This window comes from Falco naumanni, chromosome 3 (genome assembly GCF_017639655.2).
Source record: "Falco naumanni isolate bFalNau1 chromosome 3, bFalNau1.pat, whole genome shotgun sequence".
NCBI classification, from domain to species: domain Eukaryota; kingdom Metazoa; phylum Chordata; class Aves; order Falconiformes; family Falconidae; genus Falco; species Falco naumanni.
The window spans coordinates 12,225,879-12,236,429 of NC_054056.1; the positions used below are offsets into that span (position 1 = coordinate 12,225,879).

General features: G+C 47.9%; 1 protein-coding gene across 14 annotated transcripts in view; it reads right to left on the reverse strand.

Annotated features, from left to right (window-relative positions):
- EIF4G3 (eukaryotic translation initiation factor 4 gamma 3) overlaps positions 1–10,005 on the reverse strand; it is a 146,737-nt gene extending 136,732 nt beyond the window's left edge. For 7 of the 14 annotated variants that reach the window (XM_040585959.1, XM_040585960.1, XM_040585958.1 and 4 more), the window contains exon 1: positions 9,384–9,983. In XM_040585959.1, coding sequence (XP_040441893.1) covers positions 9,384–9,568 — 185 coding nt within the window. In that variant the 5' untranslated portion in view covers positions 9,569–9,983. Of the gene's footprint in view, positions 1–9,383 lie in introns of all 14 variants that reach the window. The other 7 variants (XM_040585954.1, XM_040585952.1, XR_005826745.1 and 4 more) reach the window with 6 other exon arrangements.
- Between the last annotated feature and the right edge of the window lie 546 nt (positions 10,006–10,551).

Sequence of the window (10,551 nt, forward strand, 5' to 3'; positions counted from 1 at the left end):
AATCAAAGCCTGATAAGCGAACTCTCCTCCTCTGAGAAAGGATTTTCAGCCTTCCCCTCCCAGACATGGAAGTTAGCCGACTTCTCCAAGATCTTCCAAACCCTGAGTGACCTTTCAGCATTTTAGCTCAACCAGCGAGACCTCAAACTCCCTGATGGAAACCAAGAGTTATCCCGGCTTTCAACACTTCCTGGCTTGGCTGCACTCTTCCCCCAACAAACCCCTTTCAAACAGCAAGACAGAGCTGCGCTGCCAGTGGAGAAACAGCTCTCCACTCCTCTTCAGTTCCCTCCTGCTCCCTTGTTTTATTGCTGCACTCCAGTTTCTTTCTACACGCCCTTCACAGGTTGATTAATACTCATCTCAAATGATCAGATGTCTAGTAATTCAGGCTTTTACACCGCTCCACACCGTAACTCTCATTAAGGCACACACATTTCACTAGAAAGCTTTTTGCTGACTGTTCCCACTCCTGACATCCAGGCCATTCAGTAAGACATTCTGGACAGAGGTCCCAGCTATAAAATTCACATGTTCTTCAGCTGCCAGAATGGGAATTTGGTGACAGTACAATTCATTCATTTACTTAATGATCTTAATGTCAGCCTGAGTGGATAAAGTGTGCTTTGGCTTCAGCAAGCAGCGATGGGGACCATGCCAAGTGCCGCCAACAATTGTTTCGGTGAATGCCTGCGATACCAGGTACTGCTGCTACAGACAGCACAACAAAATGTTAAGTTTTCGGGGGGGGGGGGGGGGGGGGGGGGGGGGGGGGGCGGAAATGGGAATAATTTCAAGTTAAACCTGGTGCACAACCTCAGAACTAAATATTTAAACATGAAATAGTTTATTTGTGCAGATGACCCTTTTTTTTTTTTTAATTAAAAAAGCGTTCTGGAAATGTAATCAACACAATTAAGCTGAACAGCTTAAGCTCATTGAAAATTACACTTTGTGATATTTGCATATCAACAAAAATTAGATCTTTCTTTCTTTTGAAGAGACAGACACAAAAGCACTTTGAAATCACTTTAAAACACAACGCTGAAGGAAAACATAATACCCAAGTTGGACAGGTTGACAACTGAATTATTTGCATTTTGCAAATCTAGAATACAAAATGCAAAGCCCAGAAAAGTAAAGTATTTGAAGAGTGACTGTCCAGTAACTAGTATTTATATCTGCATAAGCACTGGTAAGAAGGGGTGACACAAACTGAAGCTAGCCTTTTAAGATATAGCCAGTTGAACTCAGAAGATGTCTCACCAGCTGAATAGTACATCCACAAGAACCTTCAACACCAACTTCATCATGCTAAAGTTGGCCATGAATCACCAGCTGCTGAAATCCCTTTCCCAGCATCCTCCAGAGCTTGGGATGTGCCATGAACTACGCATTAAAAGTCACGACATGCATGCTAAAGCAACGCTTTGGGGTGGAAGTCAAGAATTTAAATAAGCGGTATAGGTTATCTACCCTCAGTTGTAGTACCCTGCCGAGTTCCCTTTCAAATATAATACGGATACTGAGATCAGCTGCATGCTGCAAAACAAAGCATCCAGCTTTAAGCCTGAAAAAAATATAGTATTTTAAAGCCTACATAACCCCAAACAAGAACTCCAGAGTTCCAGAAAGTTTTCAGACCAGATTTTGTTCTGAATTTCACATCAGACTTGATGGTTCTCTAAAAGATATCGCGGTCGCCCAAGAACAGAACAGCTAGGCCTCGCCACTTAGTGGCAAAGCACATTTTAATTTTTTTTTTTTTTTTTTTTTTTTTTTTTACAGACATACCTTTTCTTCAGCATGGTAGGAGCCTTTCAAAGACAGTGGCTGACTTAAAAACCAGAACTGTAAGTAGTATCACTAAAAAAACATCTTTCCCTTTGATGCTTATACGAAGAGTCTCCTGCTTTGTCTGAAAAGATTGAAGACTTTTGTCATGTTTGCTTTGTGGCAAAAGAATAAGATGAGAAAAATGCCAGTTTCAAGGCACAGTAACTTCTACAACTTTTTAATAACACAGAAAAAGAGGGAAATCTCTTTTTCAGACTACCATTAGTGCAGCCATAGCATTAGTTTAAACAGATTTTCAGACGCCACCAGCAACGCAGACATTTAAATCAGTCTACTCTTAGTAATTCAGTAACTCACACACAGTCACTCTCACATGTAAATCAAACTGAAACACAAACAAATACACAATCGTCATCTGGCAACCCAAAAGAGAAAATCTGTGCAATGTTTATTAGTTTCCACCTCCCAAAAGCTTTCCAAACTTGGGAAAATCTGTATTTAAGATCTTTAACTGCATTAACTCTTCCTTGCTCTGTGTTTTCACAACCTCAAGAACAAACTCAAAGATCAGCAGCAAGATTTCTTTTCCTACCACCCTGAGGACGTACCACATGAAGCCCACTCCACAGAGTTATTCCTGTGCAGATACTCTTACTCTGAAGCATGAGTCTCATTCCTGCTGAGCTCAACCACTTGGAAAGGAGCAGCTGCTCCATGCATCTCGACAAGTCCTAACCCATTTCAACACTTTACCGACAGTTTTGCAGAATGCTATTGGTATCAGTCAAGGACTGGATTTTTCCTTTCAAGACACACATTTCAGAAGCCACTTCGCTTATTTTCAGGCACGTTAAAAGCTCTAGAAATATTTTAACCCTCAGACAGATAAAGGATACACAAAGGTGTTACAATCAACAACAGAAACACATTATTTTTGATAACGGAACTGATTTAAACCTGATACAATCTCAGTGTGTGGAAATTTGTCCTTTTCTCTCCACCTCGGACAACTACATGGCAAACAAAGGTAAAAACAATTCTTAAGGTACAATCAGAATACAGAGCGCATAATTTTCCTTTCAGGAAAGAAAAAAAAAAAATGCTGTCCCATTAACCTAGTTACATGCCCAGCAGCAATTTGACTCAAGTCCCATCAGCAACAGCGTGCCATCACCTACTACAGAAAGAGAGCACACATTCTGGGACATCTTCCAAACATATATAATAAAACATAAGAGTAACATGCACTAGAAAATTTCACTAGCCTAAAAGCTTATTTTGCTCTCCTCCTTTTGATCCTTTGCTTTTTTAAGAACACATTCTATTTTCTTCTTCCAGCTGTTCCACATCATCATTTCCTATTTGGGAGACAAAATGAAGTCAACAGTTTGGAAAGCAAAGCTGTACATAGGAGAAGTTCTTGAAATTACCACCAAGTGTGAAACACAGCACTACGAGAAGTCACAACAACAATGTTCCCTCCAAAAAAACCAAAAAATTCTAGATTAGTTCCCTCAGACCATGGGGCACACAAATCCTCCACGCACATCTTCATGCCCCATAACAAACGCCAGTTTTCTCTTCCCCATTAATTCCAGAAAAGCCTTTGCAATTGCTAGCAGACATATTCAAGTCACAGATAAAGTTTCCTACTAAAGAAATCCCTGTAAAACAGTGATACTACCCATCTATAATTCCCCAGAGTAAAAATTCCAGCAACTCTAATCATATTAGCGGATTTACGCACAACTAAACTTGACAGTTGACTAGCCCTGAAATTGCTGGATTAGGGGAAAAAAGAAAATATAGGTTACCTGTGACTTCTAAAGAGAGATCTTCGCTGCTTACTCTTACTACAAAACAAAAACAGAGCAAATGCACCAGCTCAGCAGACCCCAACATTTGCTAATGACATGAAAAAGCCTTTCAGCCCTAAGATGATGGACGAAACACACACGCACAGATGAAAACCCCTCTGTGTCCCGACATCTAAAAGGGAAGTCATTTGTTCTAAGTCTCCTATTAGTCTCTCACCGACTTTTCCCCATAGATAAAATCACAAACTGTGTTCCAAAACCAGTACTGCGCATTAAATACATATAAATTTAAATGGTTTCTCCTGCTGACTTCTGCCAAAGAACATACACAATCATGTCCTCAGATATGAAGGGAAAAATAAGTTACGTGAAATCACATTTTTGGAAGAGCGGTTTTCTCCAAGACATTTCACCACAAAAATCTTACAAAGCTGGTAAAGTGACATATCTGTGCTATAACATGATTAGCTTTTGTCATTAAATAAATTAAAGTTATTTCTGCTTGGAAGAACGCGAAGATGTGCCAAGGCTGGGGAACATCAACAGGGGAGATGGCAGAGAGGTCTAAAAGCACTTAATTTTTGGCAATATGCTCACAAACCCGTGCCCGATCCTCCCCTGCAGAAGAGTCACTACCATGGAGCGGCTGGGAAAGCCTCCGCGTTTTCAAAGCTTCTCTCATGCTGCATACCCTCCCGAGATGTATGATCTCCACTGCTTCAGACACTCCTAAACAGAAACGCTTCTCAGGCAACACCGCTGCCCCTTCTTTTCCCTTCATCCAGCTGAGGTTTCAGAAAGCTCACTCCTGAACTCAAAAAAAACAGAGAGCAAAGGAACATCTCTGATCTCAGCCCAGTTCCCCCCCTCCTTCCCATCTCTTGCCACTCCTTCTCTTTCATGACCATAACCCTCCAAACACGGCTCCTTGCGAGTAGCCACCACTGGCATCTGGAAGAGGACTTCCAACCGTGCTCTTGTTTTAGCTACAGTTCAATGTCAAAGCTGCCCAGAAACCAAAGCTGATCTGCGCAGGGAGGCAGAGCACTTGACTCAAAAGCCACCAATGCAGCTCTTCGAGCTGTCTTTTATGCCCAAGCAGCTTTCTAATCCCTGGGTACTCATCTTCAAAGTCATCAACAGATAAACCCCCGAGAGTACGGAGCATCACATACTCTGGAAAAAAGCGACTCGTAATGGAAGTAAGCAGGGAGGGAAGACAGAGTTGGTTCCAAACTCCCAGAGGGTATCAAAGCAACCCAGAGACACTGATCTTTCAGCACGCACCAAAGATGTTCTCCTCGGAAAAATTCTTGAGAACTTTCCCCTTCAGCTCAACTCTGTTCACTAAAGGAAGACAAAAAGCCCTCCCCAACCAAACCCTCCTCAACAGTCTTGATTTAACTAGAAGATTACCAACGCAGGCCTACTCCAACTCAGCCTGCACCCAAACACCAGGTAAGTGCCGCCAGAAACTCACCCCCATTTCACACACAGTCTCTTAAATTCCTGAAAGCAATCCTGTATTTCTTGCCATTCTCCTGGGCTTTTGGGAAGCTGCTCGCATCCAGAAGATGCCACCCAACAGAGCAGGAACCAGCACACCGCTTTCTGAAAGGAACTACAGCAGTTAGCTAAAGCAACTCAGGAAAAACTAAAACAGATACTCAATGACTGAGGCAACGTTAGCAAAATCCAAGTTTCCATGCACAGCAAAGATGTACTTCACAGCGAAATCCCCCCAAAGGCTGACTATTCCTCTCCGCTTCTCAGAAATGGATTTAAAAGTGGGAGAAGAAAAGAAAGATTTTAAATGACCATCTGTTGAAACCCACCCTGAACCTGCCACACGATTGCTCCGCTGCAATAACCTGAAATTCAAACCCCCGTGCCCAGAGATACCCAATCCCCCCCCTGAAACAGCTACAGTGATACATTAAGGTCAAGTCTGCTGGTGCCTGCACAGAGACCATCAACGATCAGGAAGCTGAACTCCCTCCAAATGCAAGGAAGTTTGGAAAAGAAAACAAAAACCTACTGACACCAGCCTGAGCCCAAGATGGCTCTAATCTCGCTCCAAGGTACGGTGTTAAATTAACCCTGAAGAGTCAGCAGACACGCAACATTACCCAAGTTCAACATTAATCAATCTGTTTGTCCTTTATAGTGCAGTGTTTGCCCATGTCTGGGCTGGGGCTGTGAAGAAACCAGTGACCTAATTATATTGATCCACAAAATTTATTCACAGCATGGGGACTTTTTAAAGAGCAGCTTAATACAACACACACAAAAAAATACTTTACCCTTAAGTGGCTAAAGAGTAAAGAAACACAGTGTAGTTTAACACGCATCAGAAGTACCATCAAGTTAAAAACACAAAGGTCTACAGTAAGTGTGCAGCCCAGAGCGTACCTTCATTATTTTACATTTTTATGGAAGAAGTCTCACTACAGAACAATTGACTTCATCTGGAACTTCTTCCTCAGAGGCAGTCTGAAAGCCAAAGCAAAGCTGGGCAGATTAGGATTTATGTTTGATAATATCCCTCTGTGTGTCATTTCATAGTTACACCCTCCCTCACCTATCCCCCCCAAATAACGGTCAGAATCAAACAGAGGATTTATCCATACTGACAACTTTTGAGCACAATTTCTGCCTGAAATCAGGTTTGATTGTATATCCACCACCACCAGAGCCGCAAAGTTATCCCAACTTACTTTTACACAGAAAATTTAACTTCTTGAAGCCACTATATTAAGGAAATTTCTCAAAGCTCTGTCCTGTCTTAACAGCGGTTCCAAAAACTTCCTATTCAGCACATAACAGAGTGAAACTCCCATCAAAACATTTCTGTTCTTCACATCCACCACTCTCCAGCTTCGCTTTCCATCAATAAGGTTTTTTTTAAATCCCTTCTTCCCCTGTGTTTTTCTTTTCCCTTGCTAATACCTTTCTACAAACGCACATGCTCTTTTTCCTGCACAGCACACACTCACCCAGTTCTTCTTTTTTTTCCAATTATACAGATAACCATTTAATTTCACGATGCATTAAGTACCAAAACCACATTTATTTCCAAAGACACAAAGTTCACCATGCGGAAACTGTTCTAGTTTAGAAAGCTCAAGTCAGAGCCTCAGTCTACCTATTAACATATAATAATCCTTCACATCAACAAATAAAACCCTTGCACTGCTGTGAGGAGGAGACCTCACAGCGCTCTGCTCACTCTGAGTTGCCAGAAGAAACCTGCAACTATACTTCATCTGCTGTGGGGTAATGCTGTCTCAATAGTGGTATCAAAAGAGACAAAAAAAAGAAAAAAAAAAAAAAAAGAAACCAAACAGAGCTAAAAATAAGGCTGAACTCAGATGACCCTCTGCACTCCAGTAAATCACAGATGAACTATGCTCCCCAAGCCTCACTTCTGCAGCAGCACTCAGAAAAGGTAACAGCTTTTGTTTACTACCTGGAAGCAAACCCAACTTCGGCAGAGGACAAAACCAGCCAGGACACCTGAACACCGAAGGTTCACCCAAAAGGTATCAACAACAGAGTACCTGTACATATTATGAGCACAGATTAGTAGTTTAGAAGTTAAGGAGCGGTATCAGTCAAACACAGTGTGTTTTCAAAACAGGGGTGGCTATAAATAAAAATAAAGACTGTATCATATATACCTCCCCACCTTTATACCACCATCAACTTGTCATATCTACCTAATGCTTCCCTGTTCCTCCATACTTCTTGCTCTGAGCGTCCAGTTGGGTCCCAGTGATGGGATATACTGTCACACCATCTCTGGCTCCTTTAGAGTCTCACCCATTCCTTCCCAAGCCTTTTTTTGTCTTTAGGCTGTACTCAGAGGTAAGCCAAAGCTTCGTCTCCCGCATGTGCAAGGCATTTTGCGACAACACTCACCAAAAGCAAGGGCATCCTCCTGTCTCAGCTACAACAGCACAGCCACTCTTGCAAACCACCACCAAGATCGCCCTCAACAACACTGGAGAAGTATTTGTGTCCCTCCACAGTGCTTTCAATGATTACTTGAAAATAGAAGTGCTTCGGAAAGCCCCGCACGCTCCTGATCCCAAAGCCAGCAAACTTCAGCCCTTCAACTGTCAAGGCACCCCAAATGTCACATTCCCCGTTAAAAAAAGACCCTTTTCCAGCTAAACCAGCACCTTGCTGGAAAGATCAGCTGAGCACGGACTCCGTAGGTGCACAATGGCCAGCATTCCCACCGTAACACTTGGCACATCACTCAAAACTGAGCAAATTTCCCCTGAGCAGCAACAGTTTTACTTACCACCACCCCGCTGACTTTCTAATGACAGCACCTTCACACTCTTTTTCCTAAAGCACACGCTGGCATTACAGAATAGCACAAGCTAGCCAAAAACACCCAGCGGAGAGTATGTCCCTCCACAGCACTTCCCAAAGTCTTCAGAGGTTTTTCTATTGACCCAAACAAATCTGTAACGTCAACAGTCTCATGATTTAAGCAACGTTATTTGTTGTCATGGCAAGAATGATTCTTGCCAGAAGCTCAAGAAAACAATGGACTTAAACTGATTATAACAGAGCTCGGTTTTCCCACCTCAAAACCGAAAGTGAGAGCAAGAAAATGCTTCTACACAGGGAACACATTTCTTGAAGAGCACAGGCATCCTCACATAGCTCAAAACAGCCCTCAGCAAAAAACCACCCCACACTTCCACGTTAAAACCTAAGTCGCTGCCACCGAGAAATAGCAACACACACTCCCTGCACAGCACGGCCACACCATTACTGGATCACACAGCCTGGCGATATTGCACTTCAGTACGTTTTGCACTTCACGCTCCCCCTAAAAACTTCGAGGATGGGGAGGGGGGCGGTGAGAAGAGCCAGTTTGCCGGGGGGATGCTGTCGGACGCTGGAGACAAAACCCCATGAGGGCAGGCAGGCTGGCCACCCCACTATCCTGCTGATCCCTGCAGTATTTACCTCCTGACTCGGGGCCTAGTCGCAGCAGAGAACCGAAGACCTTTAAAAAACATTCGCAGCAACCGCCGGCCTCTCTTTGTGGCCGGGGCCGCTTCGGCGGTGGGATTTTCTGGAGCGGGAGCCTTCTCCAGCCCATCACGCGTGGCCTGCCAGAGAAACCTGTTCGGCGCGACATTCCACCCGAGATTTATTTCCACCAGCCAAGTAAGGGGGTGGGGGATATATAAATAAATAAATAAAATAAATAAATCACATGAAAATCGGCCCCAGCTGGGAAAAAAAAAAAAAAAAAAACAAAAAAAAAACAACAAACCAAACAACCCTGGGTTTCATTTCGCCTGGAAAAAACAACCAAACCAAAGGACTTACCTGGGCAGGACCGGAGGCAAAACTGAGGAGCGATTTATAATTCAAAGTTTACCCTTGGGGGTCACCGTGGCACGGGGGGGGGAAGGGGGCCCGGGGACCCTCTGCCTTCCCGGGGGAAGGGGGTGAACCCCCAAAGCAGCCCGCTGGGGGGAGGGGGCGAGGCACCCCCTTTCCCCACACCACCCCAGCAGGTGCAGCCCCCCCGTGCACCGGGAGGGGGGGGACGGACCCACACAGACACCCCCACCCAGCCCCCAACCCACAAAAAGGCGCGGGGGCCCCAACCGCCACCCCCCGCGGGGCGCCCCCTCCCCACCCCCCCGGGCCAGCGGGGTCCCCGCGGCCCCTCGCCCCCCCGGGCCCCGCTCGCTGTGGGAAGGGGCTGTCGCCCCCCCCCGGGGCAAAGGATACTGCTGGGGCGGCTGGGGCGGCAAGGCCCTGATGTTGGGGTGAGGCGCCGGCGCCGCCGCCGGGTGAGGGGGAGCTGGGGGGGGAGGCGGCCCCGCCGCCGCTGCCGCCGCCGCCCCGCTCCCGGGGCCGGTCCCCGCCGCCGCCGCCGCGCCGGGTTTCAAAGCCGCCTTCTGCGGTAAACTCATCGCCAAGCGGAGCCACCACCCCCCGGCGGGGAGCGGGGCCGGGGCCGGGGGGGAGCCGGGGAGCGGGCCGGGGGCCGGTGCGGCGGCCGGGGCAGCGCGGCGGGCCGGCACCGGCGCCGGTCTCCGTGACAACGCGCCTCCCGGAGGGCTCGGCGCGGGGAGGGGACGGGAGAGGGGCCGGCGGGGAGGGGAGGGGGGGAGGCGGCTCAGGCCGCGCTGCTCATGAGCTGCCGGCAGCAGGGGGTCTCGGTCCCCCTCCCCGGGGGCAGCGGAGCCCTTCGCGGTGGCGGCTCTCAGGCGATGCCGGCGGATTTTCCTCACTGAAGTAGCGGAGCATCAAACATGGCGCTGCGGCCGCCTCCAGCAGTCCGGCAGGACGGACGCTCGGGCGCCTTCGGGCCGCTCCGGAGCCGCTCGGCCCACCGGCGCTCGGCAATCTTCGGCTCTTTCCGGAGCCGCTCGCCGGCGAGCGGCGCTCGGGAAACCTCGGCTTCTTCCGGAGACCTTCGCGGGCGCACGCGTCCTCCTCCCCGCGTTCCCCCCTCCCTCCACCGCTCAGCCCGGCACCTCCCGTGACCCTGGCGCTCGGGAAACTTCGTCTCTTTCCGGAGACCGAGGGCGTGAGGGAGTTCGGGAAGCTTCGGATAGGCTCGGAGGAGGGATTCCCGCCCAGGCGGGAGGCGCTTGGGCCTTTTCGGAGACTCTCGGGAGCAGCGAGGCCGCGGCTTCGGGTGCCTTCGGCTTGGCCCGGAGAGACTTCGGCAACGCTCGGCTGTGAGAGAGGCCCTCGGCTGCGAAGCGGAGCCTGGCCGCCGCAGCGCCCACCCCACTGCGGGCCCGGGAGCAGGGGGGCTTCCCCCCCAAAAAAGCCACCTCTCCCCCAGCCACATCCCAGGCTCCTGGGGCGGCTAGCAGGGGCAGCGCCGCAGCCCCTCACGAGGGGGTCTGAGGGCTGGCGGCCCTGGGGGTGACAGGGCAGCTGT